Source organism: Uloborus diversus, chromosome 9 (genome assembly GCF_026930045.1).
Source record: "Uloborus diversus isolate 005 chromosome 9, Udiv.v.3.1, whole genome shotgun sequence".
In the NCBI taxonomy this organism is placed as follows: Eukaryota; Metazoa; Arthropoda; class Arachnida; order Araneae; family Uloboridae; genus Uloborus; species Uloborus diversus.
Genome location: NC_072739.1, coordinates 41,475,892 through 41,502,634, shown reverse-complemented (window position 1 = coordinate 41,502,634; position 26,743 = coordinate 41,475,892). Strand labels below are relative to the sequence as shown.

Sequence of the window (26,743 nt, the reverse complement as noted above, 5' to 3'; positions counted from 1 at the left end):
AGGGGTGTCGGTGTCATGCAGTTCTACACCGTGTCGGGCACCTATCCCAGAGAAGTATTCAAAATGTACATCAAAATCGCAGCTAAAAGCAATGTTTGAGGGTAAAGGGCGGGGTTGTCTCCCGAATCTTCATCAAAACTGAAGTGAATTTTAGCCTTTGTTGACGTTAGTAACTCGGGTTCTTTTACAGAAATTTTTCCGAAATTTAAGTTTTAAAAATACAATTTCAGTCTAAGGATTCACTACGGAAATATTTCAACTTTAAACACTGAGAAACGGAGTTTAGTCCCCTCAAAACCTTACATTCGAAGGGTTTTCTTTTTCTTTGCCTCCAGTAATGTACAAAAAGAATTATTAAGATTTTTTTTCCACATCAATGGTGCAAAATCGCCGCCCCCAAAAATATGCCACCCGGGGCGGACCGCCCCCTCCGCCCCACTCTAGCTACGCCACTGCGCGGAGCATTTTCTTCATGCTTAGGATCAAAATTTTCAAATTTTTGATAGGTTGTGTTCATGTGTACGTATAATTCCCGAATATCATCCGTTCTCCCCCCCCCCCAAAAAAAAAGGGGTGGGGTGGGGGTCTTCATCAAAGATAAGATGCTGTTTAATGAAAATTACCAAAAAAACTTTGTCCTACAATATGAATAAAGAGAAAAACCAACGTGAATAGAGCACAAAATCTCAAGAAAATACAACATGTAGCTATTCCAAGACTACAATGGAGCCTCTCCAGTGCAAAAAACGCAGCACACATCAAGCAAGTCGTGCGAGAGCTGACTATTTTCTTGAGATTTTGTGTCATGCTCAGGCACGCGGCTTCTTAGGTAGGCGGCCGCCTAGGGCGACAAATTTCGAAGTTGAAATATTTATTTTCATTTTTTTAAAAGTATTAATATGTTTTAGCGCCATAAGATTCACTGCCTCAATGCTAAAAAAGAGAAAAAAAAAATCAAAAATCATATTTTAGAACGTGTACCAGTGCTTGGATATGCAAAACCCAGTTTGTAATTTCTAGAAACTCACTTTAATTTTAAGCTCTTTACCATTATTTTTATTTTATTAATATATTATTATTTTATATTATTATAATTATTATTCAATAGGGGGGGGGGGGGACTTGTCAATATCGCTTAGGGCGGCAGAACTACTAGAGCTGTCCCTGGTCATGCTGTATTAGTGACTTTTTTTTTTCGTGAAAAAATTAATGAAAAAAATAAAATAATTATTTTTAGTCCGAGGTGTGGCATCGCTCAAACACTTTTTTTTTTAATTTCAAACTAGTCTTTTTGAAACAAATTTTCCAAGCTAAATGTTCACACAAATTGCCCGAAAGAGTTGCAAACAACTTCTGGCACATCTCAACATCATGTATCTTTTGAAAGAGCTATTGGCTTAATACGAGGATATATTTCTCTCCACAAATTGTGTCGGAAAATTGACTCCAATTTTAAATGCAATTGATTTATCTGAGCTTTTATTAGACTTCAGAACTGCGCCTCCCCCCCCCCCCTTTTTTTCTTTATTTGTTCCTTTGTTTAGGTGGGGGAGTGGGTGACAAAAGTGACTAGGGACCCACATTGGCTCTCGGCGGCTCTCGAGCAGTTTGTAATAGAGAAGTTCTGAACAGTACAATCGATATGAGTAGAGAAATTTCTAATAAAGAAGTTCGAAAAAATACATTAAAACTTAAAATATGAGTAAAGCAATATGTAATAGAGAAGTACGAAAAAATGCAATCAAACTATTAAAATATAAGTGGAGCAATTTCTAATTAGGAGTACGCAAAAATACCATAAAACTACTAGAATATGAGTGGAGTAATTTCTAATAGAGAATTACAAAAAAATACAATCAAACTATTAAAATATGAGTGGAGCAATTTATAATAGAGAAGTAAGAAAAAATACAACAAAATTATTAAAATATGAGTGGAGCAATTTCTAACTGAGCAATACGAAAAAATCCAATAAAACTTTTAAAATATGAGTGGAGCAATTCACATTAGAGAAATATAAAAAATACAACAAAATTATTAAAATATGAGTGGAGCGATATGTTAATCAATTTTTAACAGAGAAGAACGAAAAAATACTACTAAGCTATTAAAATATGAGTGGAGAAATGTCTAATAGAGAATTACGAACAAATACAACAAAATTATTAAAATATGAATGGAGCAATTTAAAATAGGCAAATTGAGGTCCCAAGCTCCCCCAGATGACCCTGAATGATTGTAGTCCGAGTTGCGATCTAAAAAAAATTGATTATTATTTGTACATTTCCCCCAAGCAGTAAAAATCGAAAGAAAAATTCTTCTCATTAAAATAAGCAAAAAATGATACTTGGAGAACATCGCCGTCCCCGAGTGATGAAGATTTTTACGGATTTTTTTTTTAACTTTACCGATCATTATTTTTTGTGTCATTTATTTTTATTTTTGCTTTTTGCTAAGAGTCAAGAATGGCTGCATTTTGCCATTACGGCTCTAATCCTCTCGTTTCAAGATATCGATGTATTTAATTTCTATAATTGATTTTATTCATTACGAAAGTTTTATCTGAAAATTTTTTTGCATTCTTTGCATTTTCTTCAAGCGGAACTTATATACAATAGATAAAGAATCGTTCAAACTTCAGAGTAACTTTGGGCCTCAACCTCTTTATTTTAAACTAGTGGTACCCGCACGGCTTTGCCCGTAATAGAAAAATTTAAAGGTTTTTTGGTTCGCCTGTATATTTACAAATAATGTATGGTGAATTTTCTCGCCAAATGGCTTGTACCCACGTTACAGGTTCCACGTTATGATAATTTCGTATCTCGCCAATTGGCTTGTACCCACGTTACAGTTCCACGTTATGATAATTTCGTATCTCGCCAATTGGCTTGTGCCCATGTAACGGTTCCACGTTATGATAATTTCGTAATTTACTCGTCGATCTTATGATAATTTTGTTCTTAAAATTGGAATAGAAAAAGAACAAAATCGAATTTTCGAAAAATCGCTTCAAGGTGCACACTCACATGCTACAAACTAACTTTGTGCCAAAATTTCATGAAAATCGGCCCGAACGGTCTAGGCGCTATGCGCGTCACAGACATCCTCCGGACAGAGAGACTTTCAGCTTTATTATTAGTAAAGATTGCCCCACTCATATTTTAGTACTATTATTGTATTTTTTTTAATTGCAAAACGGAAAAAAAGTTCTCAAACTTGCGTATAGTCACCCAAAATTAACAAATGATAATTATTAAATACATTTAATACGAATTATGAGCATTGTTATAAAAGCTATCCTGGCATTTAGGGTCACGTTCACATCAAAAATGGGGTATACCCAGGGCCCTGATTACAGTATAGGCCAAGTAAACCTAGGCCTGGGGCGCCATCTTCCTAAAGGACCCCAAATTTTTAAAGCACATTTATGCATAGCAATAAAGAATCATACGTTTTTTCGAAAATAATAAAAAATCAATGATTTATAAATCGAAAAACACTCTTTTGATACTTTATTAGTATTTCTTTCATTTAGATGGTTCAATAGTAAGAAATATTTATTTGTTGTATTTCATACAAAGTTAAGCATCGCCACTAGATTTTTTTTTTCATAATTAAACTTATTAATGAAGGTAAGAATGAAAAAAAGAATTAATTGGTAAATAACCAGTTTTTCTTTTGAATATTTGTGTGGAAAGGGAAAGAGGGTAATATCCTTTTCACTGTACTTAATTGAGGTACAAAAGTATAAAGTTATAAACTGAATATAAAAACACAGTGGTGGTGCTAGGCATTGGCAAAGAGTTCGACTGCAAGTGTCCCCACGGCGCTATGTACAAGAACTAGTATCGATACTGAGGAAAAGTTAGAGATTATTTTGCGTTGACTTAAAGACATAGAATAGAAAAGGGGCATTCAAATTATTGTACACTGTAAAAAAAATCTGTAAAATTTACGGAAAAAAAACTCAGCCATGCAGGACGCCAGTTTTCTTCCGTTTATTTTACAGAAATCTTCCGTATTTTTATTATTTATTCAAGCTGATTTATTATTTTATGAAGATTAAAAAATGAAACTATACTTTCATAAATACATTTCAATATTTACTATACTACTACGAAATACATGTATACAAAGGTAAATTTCCGAATATGCCTCTGTAACAGATGACAAAAATACATAATAATAAAATATTGATTAGGATGCAATGAAATAGAAGTTGCAAACGATTTAAGACTTACTCGCTTTAAATAAATATAAGATCAAAAAACTCGAGCACGAGAACCAAAATCCAAACAGGCGGGCGAAATTTCGAAGAAAAACAAAGTACGCGGTGAGGCGATGGTAACAGTTAACGCTTATAACCGGTTACAGATTCAAAAAAACAGAGAAATCCTGTATTTTATTACGAACAGTTTTTTTCTGTAAAAAATACGGATAACTTCTTCAAAAGGCCTTGGGCCGTACTTGAAGTTAGTCGGGTCCTCGGTACATCAATTGTCGCCCGCCGTATGTGGCATTGAGTCACCAAAAATGGCGAACGGGAGTTGGCGAACAAAGTGAGCTGGGGACGGAGACTTCTAATTTTTACTAATATCTGTAAAGAAATAAATAACTCAATGAAATAACCAGAAGCCGAAACGTCCATGTAAATGGGATCCAAGTTCATCAGGCATTGGGCGAAATTTCATCATATATTCGAGCAACGCCCAAAGTTTGCACTGGCCAAAATAAATGTCCAGCTGCACACGGATCATCACAAAACTTACTTGCAAGGGCCCCATATGAGAGGAGGGAGGCAAGTGGGGGCTCAAGCCCCTCCCCTTTTGAAATTAGAACTTCATGTAGAACTTCCTTGCTTTTAGGACTTTTTTTTTGCAAAAATGTAAAAACATTTCTTTTCCAGCCATTAATGAATAAGTTTTTGAAAATGTCAAATTTTAATAAATCTAATCTGTACTGAAATCGGTTTCTACGGGAAAAATATCCTGCTAAACCATGGGGAAAATATCTCAGCCCCTCCCTTAAAATTTTGCATACGGGCGCCCTTGCTTACCCGTGTGTTATAATAAGCATAATATTTATCAGATTGTGTTTGTAATATTTTTCAAATATGTAAATGCAGTAAAAGTAAAAAAAAAAAAAAAAAATCAACCTCAATAGGCACATATTTTCGAAAATATTGCTTACGTGCTTTTTCGGGCTTATGAAAAATGTTTCGTAGTTTTGGGATTACGTTTCACTGCTAGAAAAAGATTTCGATTTCAGACACTATAAGCCTTAGTTACCAAGAAGTATTGCCCTTCTTTATAACTGCTTTCTACATTGTGACTCCTTTGCATCTGACTTGGCAGTATCATTTCATTAGCTTTGCAACTGGTAGATAGTGAGTCACATTGATCCATTGCTTCATGTGACCACTGGTGAGTAGGTTACGTAAGATGATGTTGCGTCGCGGCGACAGGATTTGTTCCCTTTTATATCCCTTGAACGTAAACCACACCAAATAAATCCTTAAACCTAAATTAACTTAGGAGGGGGGGGGGAGATCTATCGTAAAAAATAAATATTGTCATCTGTTTTTTCTGCATCTGAACATACAGTGCTAATTTTTCGTTGCAATTTTTTTTTCTTTTTTTTGCAATTTCTTTTGCATGGGATATTCTTTGCACTTGTTGACGCGGGACGTGCAACGCGGGACCTTTGAATATATCTAAAATATTATTTAACTTCAAAAACTCATTTACGGACACGAAGAATGATCATTCTTTAAATCATATCTAACTTCAGAAATTCTTTCACCAAAGATTTTGTAGGAGGAAAATAATTTGTCAGAAACAAATTTATTTATTTATTTTAAGGAGGCTTCATAAGTTTGAAATTTTAAGTAAGAACTGCGATTCGTTCCCCGGCCGTCGTCTCCGGTTCGCATTGGGCGCACGTTCGGTCATTTGTTTACAGTCCGAGTCCCGATAAAATTTGGGATCTGATGACCTGCGTCCAGCACATGTGGGACATTGAACTGTCCGTTCGCGCGTCCCATTGTCTCTGGGCCGTGAACCGTGGCCGAGCGGAGGTTAAGCGAGGGCGCGTGATGGCTGGGCGTTTTGTCGAATCATGCCTCCATGTAGGGTGCGCGTGTGAAGGAATGGCGCGGGACATCCAAATTAGCTTCACGAGTTAGTTCCGCGAATTGCAATTGAGGCATCGTCTGTTGAAAGTGGTTGTCGAAGGGAGGACGTGCAGGGTGGGCAGCAGGAGCGCCCCGATGAGATGTCACGGAGGTCACTGTGACCTCCCGAAAAATCCTTATTCGGAAAATTTTGTCTGACGATTCGGCAAAATTATCATCATTAGCCGAAATTTGGAGTTCTATTCGATAAAGAGGCGGCGATTGGGACTGAAAAGTAGGGTTGAATTCAAAAAAATAATAATAACAACTAAAAACCAGGGGATTTTTAGCGGCAGCAAAAAATTAAAAAAAAGAATTAAAAAAAAAAAAAAGAAGGAAAGTACAAAATTTTGCTAAGGCTGGTTTTGAGAGCAATATGAGTGGTAATTGATGCAAATCTAACTGCTTGACTCAGGTTTTTCTTAAGATCTTGATGAATTATGCATTCAATAACTTTCCCCGAAGAAACACTCAGACATGAATTAGACTTAAATTATTCACCAAAAAGTATTTTGAGGTATCACTAACACTTGATAATAATTTTACTAAGCAAGTCTGGCTTGTTTAAGTAAAACAATTGATTTACTAATCTCTGAACATTGAATACATGAACTAAAAGTTACTGCTTTTGCTAAATAATGTTTCGTAAACAGATATACAAAGTAAAACAAATAATTATGATCTGAAAATTTTAACATTTCTGCTTTTTTATAAATCGGAAGATAAGCTATAAAAAAAAAGAAGGGGGGAGAGTCTCCCCCCCCCCCCCACTGAACAAAATTATCATCATTCGGCGAAATTTGGAACTCCATTTTTTGAATGAGAATTTTTGCCGTACCGCAGTTCCAAAAATTTTAACTTGTGGTACTCCAAAATGCTGCAGAGACACGTTTATTAAGTTTTTGCAGTATTTTTGTCATGGGGGGGGGGGGGGTGATAAACGGTGTCTTTGAAGTAACCCCCTCCCTCCCCCCCCCAAAAAAAAATCACGTGGCGTGTAAAAAAAACTGGATTACAGATCAGACTTATGTCGCGTAACAAAAAGATCACACGTCGAACAACTGAAAAAAAGAAGAAAACAAAAAATTTTGGTCTATTCCTCTTTATATTCATGTATCACGTATTTGCAGTAGTTTCGAATCTGTGATTTTTTTTTTTTCAAATCGGGTCCATTGTTTGTACTCACCCTGTATTTCCTCCTGGGAGAGATGTAATAATATGTGATGGAGTTTAAATATTATTTATATCTATATTGAAATTTATATTAAAAAAATAAAGCGTTTTATTAACGTTACTTAAGAAATAGCTCAATGATTAAAGCTGTGGACCGCTTAAACAGTTTTCCACATTATCTGTCTGCAGGATGGAGGAATATTTCCTTCCTGTGCTCTGAAGAATGGATTCCTTACAAACACGTGTATGCAATTATGAATCCCAATGAATGCCTAATTTGCGCTGTTTTTCGTCTTTCGTCACGATCAAATCTGCACAACAAAAGTTATTTTCGTGCAAACATTTTTGAAAAGAAAAAAAAAAGTCACTTGTAAACTCGGCTAATTTTTAAGAAATTTCTAATTTCCCAGAAATGTACCGAGCGAAATAAAGTTTTAAACATTTTCTCATAGATGAAATTCCAAACAGTGAGTCAGTTTATGTGCTGCCATCTATTCACGACATTATAAACTAAAGTAGAATGCCAAGTGTTTTTAGATTGAAGTATTCCTTGATCTATGAGTCGTAGCCAAATAACTGGTTTTATACAAAAGTAAAGTACAAAATCCCTTTTCCTTTCCCCCGATTAGTACTACGCTATTTTAGTTACTGCGACTGTACTGCATAGTTAATTGTCCGCTTCAGGGCCGCCGACAGGATTTATGGGCCCCTATGCAACTTTCTTCAGGGCCCCTAACTTTTTACTAAATTTTTAACCTCCTATTTTTAGGCTCCGTTTTCACATAAATATTTAAAATTTATTTGCGATTTTTTACCTTTTTGGAGGAAGAGGGATATCAGGAGAGTGATGCAGGGATCTCCTTTGGGTTGAGGGTAGAATATCTCCAACTTTAGGGGGTCCGGGGGTTCCCCCCCCCCCGGAAATTTTTTGAAAAAAACACTAAAAATTTCTGCATTTTGAGGCCTTATACGGGATAATAGGAACTAAAAAAACATGAGGAAAGAAAAAAGGAAAACAAAAAATTTCTTAAACTTTACACTCTTGCGGCAATACAAAATACAAACTGCTCGTGGTTCGACAAATCAATGGACAGAGAGGAAGAGCGACGAGGGATAAACGATGACACATTGTCACTTGTTCACACCTCACATCGACTCTCGGTATAATTCGTTTTTTATCATCCCTTATCAACTCACCAACAAACGGAACACTGAATTAACTGAAAAACGATCAAGATTTAAAATACGCTTTAAAAGAAATGGTGGAAATATTTAGAAATTAGGTAATGAAAAAATAACAGCCTAACCTTTGGACAAATCATACTTTATACAACTGATAGGAAATAAAATTGAAGCACTTTTCAAGCAGTATCAGAAACTTTTTAAATTATTTTCAAGGCCTCTAGAACAATTAAAATTATTCAAAGCAGTTCATTTGTACTTTCCAATCTCTGACATTTTAATACTTGATCGTATAAGTGATCGAGCCTGATCACTTTCACTGAATTCACAACGATTGAAAACTAATAATCTTAACTATTAATCATAATCTAGGAGAAAAACTTCCTTCAAACTAAATAGTTTTTTTAAGGGGGGGATTTATCTTTATAGGCTTGCCCCCCCCTCTCGAAGGCCCTGGTCCGCTTGCAGGTTCATTAAAATCATTTCATGAAAAATACTGTAGGTATTTGACGGTAAATTATCAGATAATTTATATTATTGAAAAAAATATATATATGTAATTTATAGAACATATTTATACGTAATTTCTTTTTTCAAATTTCATTTATTGTGGGAATTAAAAAAAAAAAGAGTCAAGTCATAGCAAAAATAGCATAATTGAATAATGTAAGAGTAGGCACGCGCAGTTTTTACCATTCAATATCCTGTGAAACATTATAATGTTTTTCCATTTTAAACTTCATCAGGGCTCACGCTACGTGCCGAAATGCAATTAATTACCTATGTCAAGTTGCATCCGAAATCTTTCTGGTTCATAAATTTGGTTCAATTCATCAGACAGTCGGGTGTTAGAACAGCTGTAAAAATTGTCTTTCATAGCAAAGCACGTAGCCTAAAAAAGAAGGGGAAAGCTCACAATCAAGGTAGAATAAGAAATTACAACGTTTAATTGCCCTAATTTACAGATTTCTGCATTTTTTTTTTTTTGAGCAATCAAGATTACTTATTGTTCTCATTTGACTGTTTTGGCGTCCTATCATTTTATTTTCCCACCGCCACCCTCCGCAACATCACCGTCGACCGGCTCCTCACGATGCTGCTCCTATAGCAAAAGCCGTCTCCAGGTTGCATCCATATAATAGACACATGCGCAGACATACACAACTACACACACAAACACATACACACACTCATACATACACACAACTACCCACACATTCATACCTGCACATACACATACCCCGCCCCCACGCACACAAACACTAATACACACAAGTACCCACACATTTATGCCTGCACACAGACACAAACACACATGCCTACACATACATACACATACTCCCTACACACATACACCCCCCCCCCACACGCACAAACACACACGCCTACATACACACACTCGTGATTGCGAAAAACATAACTTGAATTCAAGATGTCAAAATTCAAATTAAGTTTTTTTTTTTTTTTTTTTTGCACGTAACTTGCAATCTTGTGCAATTTAACGTTGTTATTTCTTATTTTATTTTTCAACGTTCATAATCAAGTCCTTGTTAAGTGAAATCTCAGTAAAAGCAACTGAACTCTGTAAAAGTTGTTTTTCAGTCAGAGCAGTATCAGCGCAAGGTAAACAACATAAAGGCTCTGCAGCCGTGCTGATTTGGAGGTTCGAGTACGAAGCTTTAAAATTGCAGGAGTCGGAACCAGGGTCGGTTATTTTCCCTCCAACTCGCAGCTCTGGTTAGAACTTGAAATGAAGTTCGAACGAGAACAATAAAATTTTCCGGAAAGTAAGTTGATTTGATAGTCTCCGAAATTTTAAAAATTTGATTGGAAATGGAAATGTATAAAAAATACATAGATAAATGAATAAATAGATTTAAAAAAAATATATAATAACAAGCGGATTTTCTACAACGTTTATCTCCATTTCGGAAGCTTGATACACTGGGTGTCACCAATGTCCATCACCGTGTAGGCGAAGAACTTAAACCAGGGAGTATTGCCAAAGTGCCAAATTTGTAAATGTTAAAATATTGAACTGATACTATTTTTTCTTTACCTCCCATCTTCCATCTTATCCTTGGAGAATTTTTTTCATTTATTTATTTATTTTTTATGATATTAATCACTGTTATGTTCCCCTTTTACTGTGTTTGTATATTTAACTCCTCCAAAATGAATTTTACTCCGTAAGAAAAGTCAATGAGTATTTTTTCGTTCAAGAAAACAAAAATTATTTGAATTTTAACGTCTTGAATTCAAGTTATGTTTTTTCGCAATCACGAATAGCGATAGGACCTCACTAGTTTTTTTTTTTTCTGCGAATGGACTGGAATGGAAATGGAGAAGAAATTCGCACCCGTCATATTATGACTGGTAATTTTCTGGATCAGGAAATGCGAGACCTATCCATAAAAAATGAAATTGTTATTAGGATGCGGTAATAAAGATCTGGCTATTATGGCAAATTTGCATCCGCATCATAAAGATTAAATTTAGTCTATACCTTTATGGTATTTTTATTTATTATCAAACGCAAATGATAGGGATTAGTAAGCTGGAAATTTTGTTTTTAGATGAAGTTTTGCTTTTTAAGTTCATATATGTCGATGTTTTTCTTGATAATACGTAATTTTACACTCCCCCCCACCCACTTATATAAAATCTGCTTAAATTAAGCCTTGAATGAACACAAATGATTAGTAACCATGGCGACGAAAATGTGTCCTCTTTAAAAAAAAATATTGAAGCAACGAGCTAGGCTTATTCTCGTCGTTATGGTAATCTGAAAAATCAGAGCACCATCAACTTCCGTCAAGTCAGCTGAATAAACAATTAGTGATTGCTCAAAAAGAAAAAAAAAAAGAAAAATCTAGATAAGCCTCTCCCCATAACCTTCCACAAGTATTAGGTCTGTTTTTCTTTTTTTTTTAAATTACTTACAAGAACGCTATTTGAATATTTTAGGGGATGAGGTTGACGTCATCAGTCGAAAGAAGTAAGCATTACGTAAAGGAGTTTAGAAAAGTTATTTTAAAACAGAGGCAACAATGGAGCAATCGTGAGATTTTCATTATCAGAAGCAACTGATTAAACTGACAAGAAACTTTGATCTTTACTTTATCTTCATAACAACACACCGATTCAAATGTGATATCTTCCACTTTTGTGTAAAGCATTACAGAAGCATGGATACACTTGGAAATTCAAACTTTATCTTAAAATATATTGATTTTGACAAGCTTGGATATCAGACCTTACTCTTGGGAGCATTAATTTTCTTAAGTTTGGTTTATTTCATATCGAGAAAGAAGCGGAATCTGCCTCCAGGCCCCTATGGCGTACCATATCTAGGCTACCTTCCTTTCCTTGGAAAGAAACCGCATGAAACTCTTACGAGGTTGAGCAAAAAGTATGGAACTGTTTTCAGGTATGTTGATTTTGGTTTTGGATTTAAGTAAAACTTTGAATGCAGTACATTTTGATTTACAATAAGCGCAGGCCCGGATCTACATACCCGCAGGGGGGGGGGGGGACAGCACCGAGGGTCCAGTTTCCCAGGGCCTGATTACTGAATAGGCTAACTAGGCCGTCGCCTAGGGCCCCCAATGGCCAGAACTATTCTAGCCAATGACCAAAATTGTAAGGTTTGACTACAGAAGAACCTCAAAAAAAAAAAAAAAAAAAAAAAAACGATTTACCTACTGCCCCTGATATCTTAATTGGGCTCTGCCGCGGTCCAATACAGTGTGAGAAATTCAGTGGGCGGGAAGGGTCCTTGGTGATCTTTTGCTGTGGGGAGGGGGGGGGGCAAAAACCTGTCGATTCGCGCCTGAATAAGCGATTAGAATTTAAAATAAAATAAATCCAAAAGTGGGAAAAGTAACTAATCTTGAAATACTTACCCAAATATTTTAATTCTGAAGGTGCATTACTAAAAAGATACTTCCGTAATAGTACAATATGATTGCAAAAAAGAGCATAATAATTTATTATCGTACATAGGTGATTGGTGCGCCAAAAAAGTAGGGGTTAAAGAAAATGTGTGCGCGCGTGTGTTTTTAAGTAAGCGACGCCCCAAAGTAGACTTTTTTTTTTTGGAAAATTAGAGTATAACGGATTTTATCGGAGTTGTTGATCAAATGACTTTTTTCAAAATTTGAGACGAATGGCCACAGTGGACAGCATCTGGTTAATTTAAAGTAAAATCGTAGCTTTTATGAAATACCATTGAAAAAACATTTAAAATATGCACTTAGTAAGTCAATTCTTCCTTCTTTAAATACGTAAAGGGATCCATCATTAGTTTTTTCTTAGATTGTTAATTTTGAATTTAAAAAGTAGAGGGGTAAAGCCTCTCTACTTTTAAAAATGAATGGGCTGTTGCTCAGTAACAGCCATCTGTGTTACCGTTAAGATTTTATTTTTACTCTCATAACTCTAATTGTTATATACGTGTTTAATTTATATGAAATAGCAGCGCGTTTTCGGTGGCATAGCAAAAATTTCCTTGGTGTAAAAGTTTAAAAGAATTCTTCTATATCGATTTTTCAACAGACTTTGAAATTGGACGCCTACGTATATCAGTGAGCTCGTCAATCTCTACATTCCCTGCCCCTTTAATTTCTTTGACAAATGGAACCCTATTGAATGCTCATTTCCAAAATTTTCATCAGCACTATAGCTTGAAGGTAGCATTTAAGTGCTTTAGTTGCAATGTTGATGTTGTTGTTGTCGTGCGCCAGCTAGGCTGGCAATTTGGGGTGCGCAGCTTCACTTTTCCCGACCGTACCGTAATTTGGTGTCAAGTCCGACTTCTACAGTACACACATGCCATAAGGACCCGTTCATAGGATAGGCAACCATTCACAGCACAACAACACATTCACGCAAAGAAAGGACAAAGACAGGAGAGAGAAAATACGTCTATGCCCGACGCCGGGATTCGAACCCTGTTGCAGTCAGACTTTTCTGACCACTAAACAAGGCAGTCGGCTTTAATAGCAATAAAAATGAAAATTATTATTATTCTTCAAAAAGGTAACCCCAAACATTTACAAACTTTCCTAAAAAGTAGCTTTAAACTCGCTCAAACTCAAATTTAAAGTTTAAATTATGAAATGAGTAGTACTTTATTTTATTACAGTCGAACTAGCTTATAACGAACGCAAAAGTACCACGATATTTGCTCGTTATAACTGAGTGCTCGTAAAAGAGAGTTCGTGAAAAAAACCATAAAAACCCGTCTTAGTTGCTTTTTACTTCCTTTTACAAAAAAGGAAGTATTGTATTCGCGAAAAGATTTTTACTCAAAAATCGACCTCAATTTCTATTTTACTCAACCCCGAATGAATATTGAGGTTTTTTTTTCCTACTCAAACAGGCATGGATAGGTGTCTAAGAACGTATAGACACACGAAATATCCGTAATGACGATTCCCGTGTTAGTTACAACAAGTTTTCTCGTGACGTCCGTATGTATGTGCGTATGTGTGTATGTACGTATGTATTTCACATAACTCAAAAACGGTACGTCCTAGAAAGGTGAAATTTGGTACGTAGACTCCTAGTAGGGTCTAGTTGTGCACCTTTCTTTTTGATTGCATTCGGATGTTCCTAAGGGAGTCTTTTACACCTTTTTTGGTGGAAACCATTGTTAATTTAGGTGTAAACTCAAGTGGTGTTATAATTTGGCGGACACTTGGCGATATATCGCCAGTATTTCGGTCGCCAAGACAGTTGACGATTTTCTTCTAAAATCAGTTTCAATTTGGCCACTGTTGGTGATATTTAGAGAATAAACTATAGACTAATAATAAGAGTAGACCGAGCTATGGCAACCCTTTTGCTGCTCATAAACCAAACCATGTGACTGGTGGATATCCTAGCAACAGCGGGCGTTAATCGTAGCAGACGATCAACGCCAGCGCGAAATAAAATAAATAAAATTGATGGAACACGGAAGAATGATCTTTTATGGAGTCCGATTTGTAAATTTGTTATTCTAAGTTGTAAATATTTTGTTAATATAGTGAGTTTTTCGTTTAGATAGCATTGTGCGATTTCTTTAGTCAATTTCAATAACTCTCTAAGCAATAAAAGATGCAAGCGACCAAGAGGAATCAGCAAACGGTAAGATTTTTACCTACAGTTTCAATTTAAGATACCGATTAGTACATTTTTGCGTTAACGCAAAACGTTTACGCCATTTCGTTCACGCCAACGCTGACAGCTCCAAATGAAATAAAAGTTACCGAAAACTGATCAAAAACTATTACTAATGTCAAAATAATGCATAACTAAAAGAAAAACAGTTCAATCTCTGCACCTGGAAGTTTTTTTTAATGAAAACACATTGTCTTAAAATACATGTCGAGTGCCAAACTATAGATAATGCCGTCATCTAGCAACCATGCTGCCAAAGTCTTCGCCAAGCCCTTCCACTAGTCACATGATACATCTATGAACCAATTTTCTTTATCAGCAAGAATGAGAAAGCTCGGTCTACTTCTATTATTAGTCTATGGAATAAACTATTGAATCACATTAATATTGCCAATAATGGGAAAATTACATTAAATTAGAGTAAAAGGAAGTCATGTGAGGCACACATCAGCTCTTTTTCTTCTTTTTAATGACTGTATTTCAAAAAAGTTGGTTACTTTGCTTTGAACTGTCTGACTGTCTCTTTATTACGTCATTTTCATTGAGGAATATACATACACACATTTAATGTAATTTTTAAATCTTTCTCTACTCCACAAATTAAAAAAAAAAAGTGCTTGTTCTCAGGATTTATGATTTATCACTCACTTTGGTTAACTTTGGAATGTCAAAGAAAATTTACCAAAAACGGTTAAGTTGAGCTGGAAGTTAATATAAATTTTATGGTTGGTTGGTCGGTTTATTTGATTTTTATGGCGCCAGAGTCCTTGAGGGCTATACTGCGCCAAACGATTTTTTATTATATACTATTTATTTTTCATTCAAGAATTAAGTCAAGAAATTTTATGAATCGCGAAAAGATTTCTCGCTTTAAGCGGGATTTGCTCGTTAAAAGCGAGTTATGATCCCATAGACTTAACCTTGTACCAACCAAATCTTTCTGAATTCCTCGCTAAATCCGGATACGTTAACTCAGGGCTCGTTATAAGCAAGTTCGACTGTAGCAAATAAATTTGATATTAGAGATCGAGTCTGTTGCAATATCTTTCTTTTTTTGGTTAACACATGAGTCTTGAACTTCGTTTCACGCATGTAAATGCCAACACCACCATTCGTGAGAATGCAGTGAAATACCGTTACAACAAGTATGCCCATACAACGAAATTCCCGTTACAACGAATAAAACTGGCGTTCCGTTGAAGTTCGTTGTAACGGGATTTCACTGTAATTGCTTATTTAAACTGCACCAAAATTCCAACAATGCCTTTTTAAAGATTTCTGTGCAAGGGTTGAATCGGATGTCATTCAAAAAAAAAAAGTTTCGTATTCTCGTACTAACATAGTCGACGGTCGTACATTGACAATAAATGGGTAATTAATCCACAATTCCTTTAATTGGGAACTAAAGATTGAAAGTTTTACTCACAAACCTTATTTGCTATCGGTCTATAAGTAACTAATTTTTATCAAAATTTGCGGAACCCTTGAGTTTTCTCCCCGGAATCCTGGTTTTTCGTGGAACACAAATAAAGAAACGTTGTTCAACACGTTGACAAAAACATTCCCACCGCGTTCTTGGCCGTGAAATGTTTGAAAGAAATCGCCTGCGGCGACCTTTCAACACAATTTAGTCACTAAAAAGAAATGAGTTCTGTAGAACGTGTTTCCTCGCCAGCGAAGTATCCATGCAAGAAAAACAACTTGTCTTCTCTACACTATCTTGTTAACCCCTTCAGACCTGGCGTTCGGTATACTGGACATGAGCTTTAAACTGCTGCTAATCGTTTGGTAATTGATTAATTTACTTGATTTGTTTTATTTATTTATTTTATTTTATTTTTATTTATTTGTTTATTTATTTATTTATTTTTTGTGGTTTACAAATTACATTCTGCTCATTGTTATGTGTGAAAGATTTTTTCGCTTTCGGATTAACAACAACATATTGGGAGATAGAGGGTGGCATATTTTTCCCACCAAGGATTCTCGTCGCAAAGGCCAGGTTTCTTTTCTGATTTTTGAAAAAATATATAACTTTTTATTTATGATTTCAAATGCTTATAGTATTTATACTATTAAAATCTGTTCGCGTCCGTCTGTCTGCCCATCTGAAGATCGATCTTCTCGAGAATCGCTGTGAATCGAGAGTCGAACGAGATACCGATCAATTCGAAAATTTCTAAAGAAAACAATAAGACCAATCTCGTAATTGTTCGACTTTAATTAGCGGAGATATTAATTAAAATGTTAATCAGGAACTTTTATTTCTTTCCTATTGCCATTTTGTATATGGGTGAGCAAATAAAATTCTAATAATTGTTTAAAAAGAGATTTTTTTGGCTCCTCTGCCTAAATCTTAAAACAACGTTTCCATCTAGAATTTTATTTTAAATTAGTTTAAAATTTCGTTTAAATCTGCATGAACTTATTGGGAGCATATTCCAGTAACAAATATTGGAAAATGACCATTTTGCATTTGTTGTGACGTGACTCTTTCAAAAGCTATAGTTTCATATATAAAGTTTTCAGTTTAATTAATCAATACTAAACTTATTTATGTTAACGATCTTTATGAAATTTGGAAAGTTTAGAAAAATTGTTGGGCTTTATTGGTTTAGACTAGAAACCATTCTTGGCTATGATTTTAAAATTGTTAGTGATGTACTTTTTAAAATTACAGCTTAAATCTTGGACACAGTCTCGTAGTAGTTTTGAATGACTGGGAAGCTGTAAAAGAGGCTTTCAGTAAGTCAGAAACAGCTAATAGACCCGAAGGTATTTTCGACATCATACCAAGTGGAGTAGGTAAGTGTTTTAATTAAAACATCTTAAAAACGTAATTGCCACTCCTTTTAGTTAATAGGTTCATGAGATATGCATATCTTACAAACGAGCTGATGTGTGCATCACATGACTTCCTTTTACTCCAATTTAATGTCATTTCCCTATCATTGGCACTTTTAATGTGATTCAGTTGTTTACTCTCTAAATATCACCAACAGTGGCCAAATTGAAACCAAATTTAAAAAAAGAAAAAAAATTAAATAGCCAAATTTGTCGCCAAGTTGGCGACAAAACTTGGCGACCAAAAGACTGGCGATATATCGCCAAGTGTCTGCCAAATTATAACACCACTTGAGTTTACATCGAAATTAACAATGATTTCCCCCAAAAAGGGGCAAAAGACTCCCTTTGGAACATCCGAATGCAACCAAAAGAGAAGGTGCACAACTAGGCCGCACTAGGAGCCTACGTTTCAAATTTTAACTTTCTAGGACATACCGTTTTTGAGCTATGCGAGATACATACACACTTATACAAATACGCACTTGTACATACATACGTACGTCACGAGAAAATTCCTGGTAATTATCTCGGGGGTCGTCAAAATGGATATTTCTGGTGTCTGAAGGTTCCTAGGCATATATCCACGCGTGTTGTCAGGTCGGAAAAAAAATTTAACATTCATTCGGGGGTCAGAAAAATAGACATTAAGGCCGATTTTTGAGTTAAAATTTTTTCGCGAATACAATACTTACTTTTTTTGTAAAAGGAAGTAAAAAGAAAGAAAGAAAAAAAAACGTGCTCATTTTTACGTGATTACTGAGGGCTACCACCCGCAAATCCTACTTGCTACTCCCAGGAACAACAAGTGCTAAGCGAAAGCATCAAAAGCTAAGCGAATACCCTAATTTTTGAAAAAAGTAGATTTTGAGAAACTTAGAGAGTTCCAATATTTCTCTTTTTAAATCCACAATTTTTTTTTTAATTGATGATGTATTGAAAAACTGCTGAACTATTGAAATTAAATGAACTCAAATTCACTGCTTATTTATATTTCAATTTATTTTTGCTATATTTAAATTCATTTTTTCTTTCTTGATTTTCTCATCGCCATGTTTTTAAAGTTTTTATTAACGCTAACAACTCCGGCAAGAAAAGAGTATTCATTTTATACATTTGAAACTTTGCAAAAAATGGTAATTAAATATATTACTGTGTTATAAAACTGAACCTGACCTGAACAGTTAAAAGTTATCTAAGCGATGGATTTGCGGGCTGATATGGTAATTTCTTTCACTCATAATCTGAGTGAGGCAAAAAAAAAAAAAAAAAAAAAAACTAACACTTTTAGCTCCATCCACTCTTTGCAAAATACAATTTTATTGAATTTGATGTGGTTCGCAGAGGTTGAGAATAATATCTTTTAGGATTTGGCAGTGCCAATGAAGCAGAATGGGGGGGGGGGTTACAAGGTTAATTGAACGATGGGTTTTAGAGTTGATGTTATAGTTTCTTTTATGGAACCTATGCTCGCTGGGACATGTAATGGATTATTGATCATTCCGACATCATAATACTAGACATTATTATTCTAATTACTACATTAAGTATATACATATTACTATATACCATATACAAGACAGAGTGCGTCGCCAATGCGCACAACTCTGGACTTCGTTCCGATCTCCTCTGTTCTGAGAGAATGTTTTCCCCAGTGACGTCAGAGGTACTCACGTCACTACAATTACAATAGCGAAGTTTGCTAAATTCGATACACCACAATTCACATGGTAATTTCTTTCTCTCATTTGAATGAGGCAAAAAAGAAGCTAACACTTTTAGCTTCCCATTCACTCTCTGCAAAATAATTGAATTTGATGTGTTTCGCAGATCTAAGAGAATAATATCTTTCAGGATTTGGCGGTGTCAATGGAGCAGAATGGGGAGAGCAAAGACGTTTTAGTATGAAAGCCATGAAAGATCTCGGCTTCGGACGAACCCGTTGGGAAGAATTAGTACAGGTAAAGTGATGATATTTCTCTCTCTGACACAGATACCGATATGCTTTCAACCCCTTAACTGGCGAGAGAACGTTGAAGAATATAGAGTTTCGAGAACGAAGTTGCTCTGAAACTACTTAGGCGTCAATAAAATTCACGAAATCAGCCAGGAATAAGGCAGCTAACTAGCATAAACGTTACTTATTAATTTCATAAGCAGTAAAAAGAAGTATTTCGAATAACTACTTGGAAAAATGATTTGTAAATTAAAAAAATTACTGCAACCGTTTACATTTGACTCATAAATAAATTCTTTAAAAAAGTGGATGGATAATATTGCCTACAGTTTATGGGGGGGGGGGAGGTCATGACCCCCATGACCCTTCCCTTGTATCCGCCCCTGTAAGCTTTATATATATATGTATGTAACTTTCGGTATTGTTTTAGTTATATTTATGCAAATAAATATTACAAAATTCTTAGAAAATGTTCTTGCTTAATCTTCGAAATGTTATGGGGTGCAATCAGGGCCACCGAGAACCTCGGTGTCCCCTTTGTCAGTGTAGTTACCGGGTCCGCCTCCCACCATAAAACTTATTAACTTAATACTACTCTGATTTTGAGCCGGGTCCCTTCAAAGGCCGGGCCACTAGAATCAGATTAAGTCGACGGTAATCTCTCGTCGGCCCTGACCGCAAGAAATATTATGTTGATGTTGCATGCACCCCACCTCATCGAAAGCTAAAATAGAAGTATTCCACACCAGCATGCGGAAGCGGAAGGAGTGGACGTAGCTTTTCCATCTGTCGAGTGGTGTTGAGTTGCAAGGCTCCTGTTTTTGAAGCCGTAGATAAGATGAAGTTGCCACTCCCGCTCCCTTAACCTTCGCCTGCAGGGGCAGAATGCCCATATTTCAACTAATCTCACCATTTGCGCAGCAAAAAAAAAAAAAAAAAAAGACATGAACAGCTAAGGCTTAATTAAGCGATGAATTTGAAAGCTGGTACGGTTGTTTCTTTCTTTCATTTGAGTGAAGCAAAAAAGAAACTAACCTTTTTTTCCGCGGAATGTTATTTTTTTTTAGGAAGAACTAAGAGAAGTGGTACAAATGATTAAAGAACATGGTACCAAACCGCTAGATGTGAGGAAGTTCTTCACTAACACATTTACGAACAACGTGATGACTCTGATGTTTGGTCAACGCTTGCCCATTGGTCACCCAGATACCGATTTAGTGAGCAGGAGTGTGGACGCAATCAGCAACTCAGTACCAGCTTTAGGTCTGAATTCATTTCTTCCTAGACTCAACTTATTCTTGATAAAGTTGGGACTCACAACACAGTCTTTCACCTACGAAACTCTAGTACAATTCAGCGATTTTATAAAGTAAGTGTTTATAATGTTTTCTAAGTAACCAATTTATCTGATCGACTGAAAAAGAAAAAAAAAATCAGCAATATAACTATCTCAATGAATGTAAACTATTTCAAACTAGGCATTTAAAATATCTTTTAAACAAATAGAAATTAAAAACATCAGTTGCTTTTACTCGATCTACGCTTGTTCGCAAAAGTTTAAGAGAATTAGCCGTTTTATTCCTTGCACGAAATTTAGGAAGTAACTCTGTGCGGTGTCCATTTGCGCGCTCCCCTCCCTTTTGGATGCATTCACGTGTTCCAAAAAGGTCTTAATTCTTTTCCTTTTTCTTTTTTTTTTTTTTTTGACAATGCGACGTCAGTTGAATCTTTTATTTTTGGAACTGGTAAAGCAGCAAGCTATAAAATTCCAAAAGAAAAAAAAAACATTTTTACTCTCATATTAAAACCCTTTCAGACGTAGCGTCCGGTATACCGGACATGAACTTTAAACAGCTGCTAATCATTTATTAATTGAACAAGTTACTCGATTTTTTTTGTAATTGACTCTTTACAGTCTGCTTATTATTATCTGTACAAGAATTTTTCATTTTGGAATTGACAAAATAAAGAAATAGGGGTTGGGAGAATGGGACTGGCTCATTTTCGCAACAACGGATTCTCGTCGCAAAAGCGAGTTTTTTTTCTAATTTTTTTTTTAAATATATAATTGAGAATTTTTTACAAAGAAGTTTGTTTGATGTTTCATCATCTTATTATCTGAAATATGTATTTCAATAACATATGTCCGGATTATTGGACGCGTCATAACTCACCTACAAACTTGAAAATTTGTCTATAAGATATTCTTTACCATAGTACACTGTCTACCAAATAAAAACACTTTTGGTTAAGTATTTCAAAATTCCGTCTGAAAGGGTTGAGATGATAGCAATGTTTTACAGTGAAAGTGATACGCATTTAGGAGTAGGTATTTCTTTCAGAAATATGCGCTGAAATCTCTGTTGAATAGTAGTTACAGTTGATGATATAAATGTTTTCCCAAAACTAGAAATTTTGGTGTTTGACAGGTCTCTTATACATAAAACGATTAGTTTTCAATGCGGACTTCATTAATATTCAAGTGCCCTTAGGCGATACATCGCTCAGCCTTTGGGTGCCACGTTTTTGTCACTAACTTAGCGCCATATCACCATGTTAGTGATAAATTTGGCTGTATAGATGACATGGCGATATTTAGAGAGCTTTTCTCCATTGATTGCGTGTGTGTCTATAAAAGTGAATCTGCGTAGTCGAATCGCTTTTCTGTATCAGTTCGCACCAAACAAAGGTGTAATTATTTAAAACGTTTAAAATGTGCTTTTGCTCACTTTAAGACACTGTTTTATAGTTTTTTCTTCTTTATATTTTTGACAAAAGTAATTTCAGATCCCAAGCGCTTTAAAAAAAATCAACTTTTTTTACATTTAAAAGTGCCATTTTCTATGTCTATTGTATATTTTGTAGATGTAGGAAAGGGCTTAAACGATTATACATTTGAAAAGTATTGCTTCTAACGAGTGTACATGATTACATTAGTGTGATTCAAAAATACATGTAAAAAAAAGTTTCTCCTAGGTACCGGGGCACACCTCAATATTTTTAGACTTGTGGATAGCAATATGCTGGAAGAATCTTAGCTTCCTATTTCAACTAAAAGAGGGTGCTCAACCCCCTCCCCCAAACTTCATAAGCATGGGGGAGGGGGGGTTAAAATACATTGAAATGAAAAAACAACGCTACATATTATAATAAACACGAGTATTATGCACATACATTGCAATAAAATAATTATTTACCAAAACACAGCTGGGGAAATTAAATGTTTCTAAATTTGTGACATTTTCTATGCTACGGCTAATGTTAAATTGAGGGGTCATTGAGCTCCATCTTAAAATTTGAGTAAGAAGCTAAAACTTTTACAGCATAATACTATTAGTATATTATTAGATAGTAAGTGTAAAAAAAAGGATGTGTCCTGCACTCTAGCTTTTTTTGAACCACCCTAGAGTACATGTCGCCATTCTTCCGATTTATTAAAAATGGAGGGATTTTGCCATCGCCATTCTGTTCTACAGTAGATCCACCGTCTTTGGCTTACAAAGTACCATGCAATATTCAGTTTAACATACTGTTAAATAGTCTTTAAAATTTGGCATGTATCCACCGAATAGTGTAATGTTTCTAAAAGTATTGATAACTTTTTCCTTCAAAATACGTTTTTAAACTTTTATTTCTGTAATTTGTTCCAATAGATTGCAAATGATTTTTTAAAAAATACTATTATATTTTCGCATAATTAATTGTCACTATTTTTGATACGGAACGTGCTTGTAATATTTATCAGTTTTATTTATCCAATTTCAGAAAGACGATTTCAAAAATGAAGGACAACATGAAAGACGGCTCAAATGACTCATTCGTCGATGAATACATAAACGAAATGCGACGAAACGAAGCAAAGAAAAAGGAAACTTTTTTTTCAGGTAAACATTTTGCCTGTGTAGCGGAATGATTCAATAGAGGTGTTTCAAATAACGTTTAAAGTACAATAATGTTTCGAGCATTAACATGGAATGTGTAGCGGAATGATTCAATAGAGGTGTTTCAAATAACCGTTTAAAGTACAATAATGTTTCGAGTATTAACGTGGAATGTGTAGCAGAATGATTCAATAGAGGTGTTTCAAATAACCGTTTAAAGTACAATAATGTTTCGAGTATTAACGTGGAATGTGTAGCAGAATGATTCAATAGAGGTGTTTCAAATAACCGTTTAAAGCATTACAATATGTTTCGAATATTAACATGGAATGCTACAGCACGATTTTCTTTGATTTATTGAACCTAGGAGTGTTTTTAGCCCATTTACGACATGCAGTATTTTTTGCTTAGTCACATGTTTAGGGTAACTTCATGAAAAAAAGTTAAAATTTCGAAAGTTAATTTCTTTTTCGTGAACATTGTGGAGCTAATTTCTTTAACAGGAGTTTGTTTGCAGAAAAACGCTTTTTCACTTTTACAAATTCTGTTCCACGTTAGGGCTCAGTTACAGAAAATCCACTTAGATGAAAGTCGTACGTTGAGTGATATTTCAATTACCCAAAGAGCAAGCAGGACTCGGGGTCATTAGAGCATCTCAACTATCCAATATCATATTTTCATGTAGTCTTTTTAAAGTGAATTTTTTTCAAATTTTTGAGATATACCACTATTGTCGTCGGTGAGCAATAGGGTGGTTCAAAAAAACTTTTTTTTCAGTCCAGTAGAGTCCAGGATACCCCGTATTTTTTTAGACTTACTAATAGTATAGTGCTGTAAAGGTTTTTGCTTCTTACTTAAATTTTAAGAGGGTGCTCAATGACCCGTTAATTTAACATTAGCCGTAGCATAGAAAACACCACAAATTTAAAAACATTTAATTTTTCCAGCTTTTTTTTTTTGGAAATAATTATTTTATTGCAATGGTATGCATATTACAATGGTACTAGTGTATACTATAATATGTTGCATTGTTTTTCAGTTCATTGTATTTTTACCCCCCCCCCCAAATGTATGAAGCTTGGAGGAGGGGGTTGACCACCCTCTTTTAATTGAAATAGAAAGCTAAAATTCTTCCAGTGCATTACCATCCATAAGTCTAAAAATATTGAGGGGTGTCCTGTTATCTAGGATAAACCTTTTTTACAGGTATTTTTGAACCACCTTAGTGAGCAAAGTGTACCGTACAGAATGTAAAACGATTAATTTAATCCTCGACGGTTAATTAAATATATAACTAACTCACCAACATCGATTAATTTAATCCTCGATGACCATAAAAATCTATAACTGACTCACCAACACCGACTAATTTAAACTCCCGATTATCCGTGAAATTGGGTGGCACAAGTGCCGCGGATAATAAAATCTCGGATAAGCCGAAAAAGGCTAAAATGAAAGACTAATCAAGTAAAAATTGTTCTTCCGTCCAAACTTGACTGCATTGATGCATAATACTTTCTACAAACAGTTTAAATGTTTTGTATTTTTGCACAACAGAGCTTAACATCAATAAAGAACAAGTGTTTGTACAATGAAGAAAGCTCAATAAATAGACAAATAATCAAATAGATAAATAAAATACAGACAACTGAGTTTATATTAAAAATCTTTGACCAAAAAAAAAAAAGTTATTGCTACTTGCTTTTTGCTACGAAAGTACATGTCCCTGATTGTTGATTGACTCGAGGATAATCCGCCCCGCTGTTGATTCGCTCGTGGATAATCGGGAGTTTACTGTAATTTAATCCTCGACGACCATAAAAAGCTATAACTGACTACCCAACACCGATTAATTTAATCCTCAATGACCTTCAAAATCTATCACTGACTCATCAACACCAATTAATTTACTTCTCGACGACCATAAAAAGCTATAACTTACTCCCCAACACCGATTAATTTAATCCTCAATGACCTTAAAAATCTATCACTGACTCATCAACACCAATTAATTTACTTCTCGACGACCATAAAAAGCTATAATTTACTCCCCAACACCGATTAATTTAATCCTCAATGACCATAAAAATCTATAACTGACTCGCCAACATCGATTAATTTAATCCTCGATGACCATAAAAATCTATAACTGACTCACCAACGCCGATTAATTTAAACCTTGACGACCACAAAAATATGTAACTGACTCCCCAACACCGATTAATTTAATCCTCGATGACCATAAAAATCTATAACTGACTCACCAACACTTTTCCATTCCTTATCAAGACAAGCATCTTCATGGCAACACGCAGGCCTTACTCTTCGGAGGCAGTGAAACGAGTAGGTCAACCCTCATCTACATCCTGATAGCAATGGCTGAACACCAGGAGGTGCAGAAAAGAGTTCAGGAGGAACTGGACAACGTAATGGGCAAGGAGGGCACCATGCGGTGGGCAGACAGGATGACAATTCCATACACGTATGCTACCATCATGGAAGCTATGCGGTGGAGGACACTAGTACCAGTCAACTCCATTAGGCTGTGAGTCATTTGATTGTTTTTGCTATTTATGTTAAACATCTTCTTATTGGTTCTTTATTTTCTGAAGAGACTTATGAGTTCGTTGCGTTTTTCATCTACCTGTGTGATTTTTTACTTGAAAAAGCCTAACAGGACCTTTGACAGCCTCGCAGAAATTAAGAAATGAGATGAAGCAATGTTTAAATGGATGGATTTTTTTAAAAGGGGACAGAGAGGGGGAACAGAAGAAGATAGAAACAAAGTGTTAACATTCATATTAAATTCTGTTATATCCTTAGTTTATGCGTATTAACCTTAAGTGGTGATTTTCTTGACTGTATGTAAGAGGTGGGGTGCATGTAACCCTAACATTGTATTTCGTCTGCACTTCACAAAATTTAACAAATGGGCCATTTCACAGTATTTTATTCAAATGTAGAGTCCGCAACATTACACTTTTTTTGTCATAACTATTTAATTTATTGTTTTATTAGCACTTTGTTTCATTTTGGGTTTTTATGTTGGTAGGACTAACTCAGAATAAAATTTTCTCACATTTGCTCTCTCGCTTCGAGATTTGAGTTCAGCCAAGAAATTTCGCTAAAATAGAAGCTCTTATATCTGCTGTTCTTATTAATGGAAAAAACTGAAATAAGTTTTATCTGATTCAGAAAAAAATATCTTTTGACCAACATAGAATGTTAAACGGTGGGGGGAATCTTTTATCCCTTGAATTGGCATTTTATGCAAAATTTTAGATTAAAAGATTTATTACAAAAGAACTAATTTGAAATCTAAAAAATGAAACCCCAGGTGAAGACGTAGCAAGTGCAGTCGGGCTCGAA

At 35.1% G+C, this 26,743-nt stretch overlaps 1 protein-coding gene across 1 annotated transcript in view; it reads left to right on the top strand.

Moving 5' to 3' along the window:
* Positions 1 to 11,712: 11,712 nt before the first annotated feature.
* Positions 11,713 to 26,743, top strand: part of LOC129230172 (cytochrome P450 2J4-like) — a 35,827-nt gene continuing 20,796 nt past the window's right edge. The window contains exons 1-6 of the mRNA XM_054864574.1: positions 11,713 to 11,957; positions 17,373 to 17,497; positions 19,391 to 19,497; positions 20,561 to 20,862; positions 23,259 to 23,377; positions 25,664 to 25,896. Of these exons, the coding sequence (XP_054720549.1) occupies positions 11,716 to 11,957; positions 17,373 to 17,497; positions 19,391 to 19,497; positions 20,561 to 20,862; positions 23,259 to 23,377; positions 25,664 to 25,896 (1,128 nt within the window). The 5' untranslated portion in view covers positions 11,713 to 11,715. The remainder of the gene's footprint in view (positions 11,958 to 17,372; positions 17,498 to 19,390; positions 19,498 to 20,560; positions 20,863 to 23,258; positions 23,378 to 25,663; positions 25,897 to 26,743) is intronic.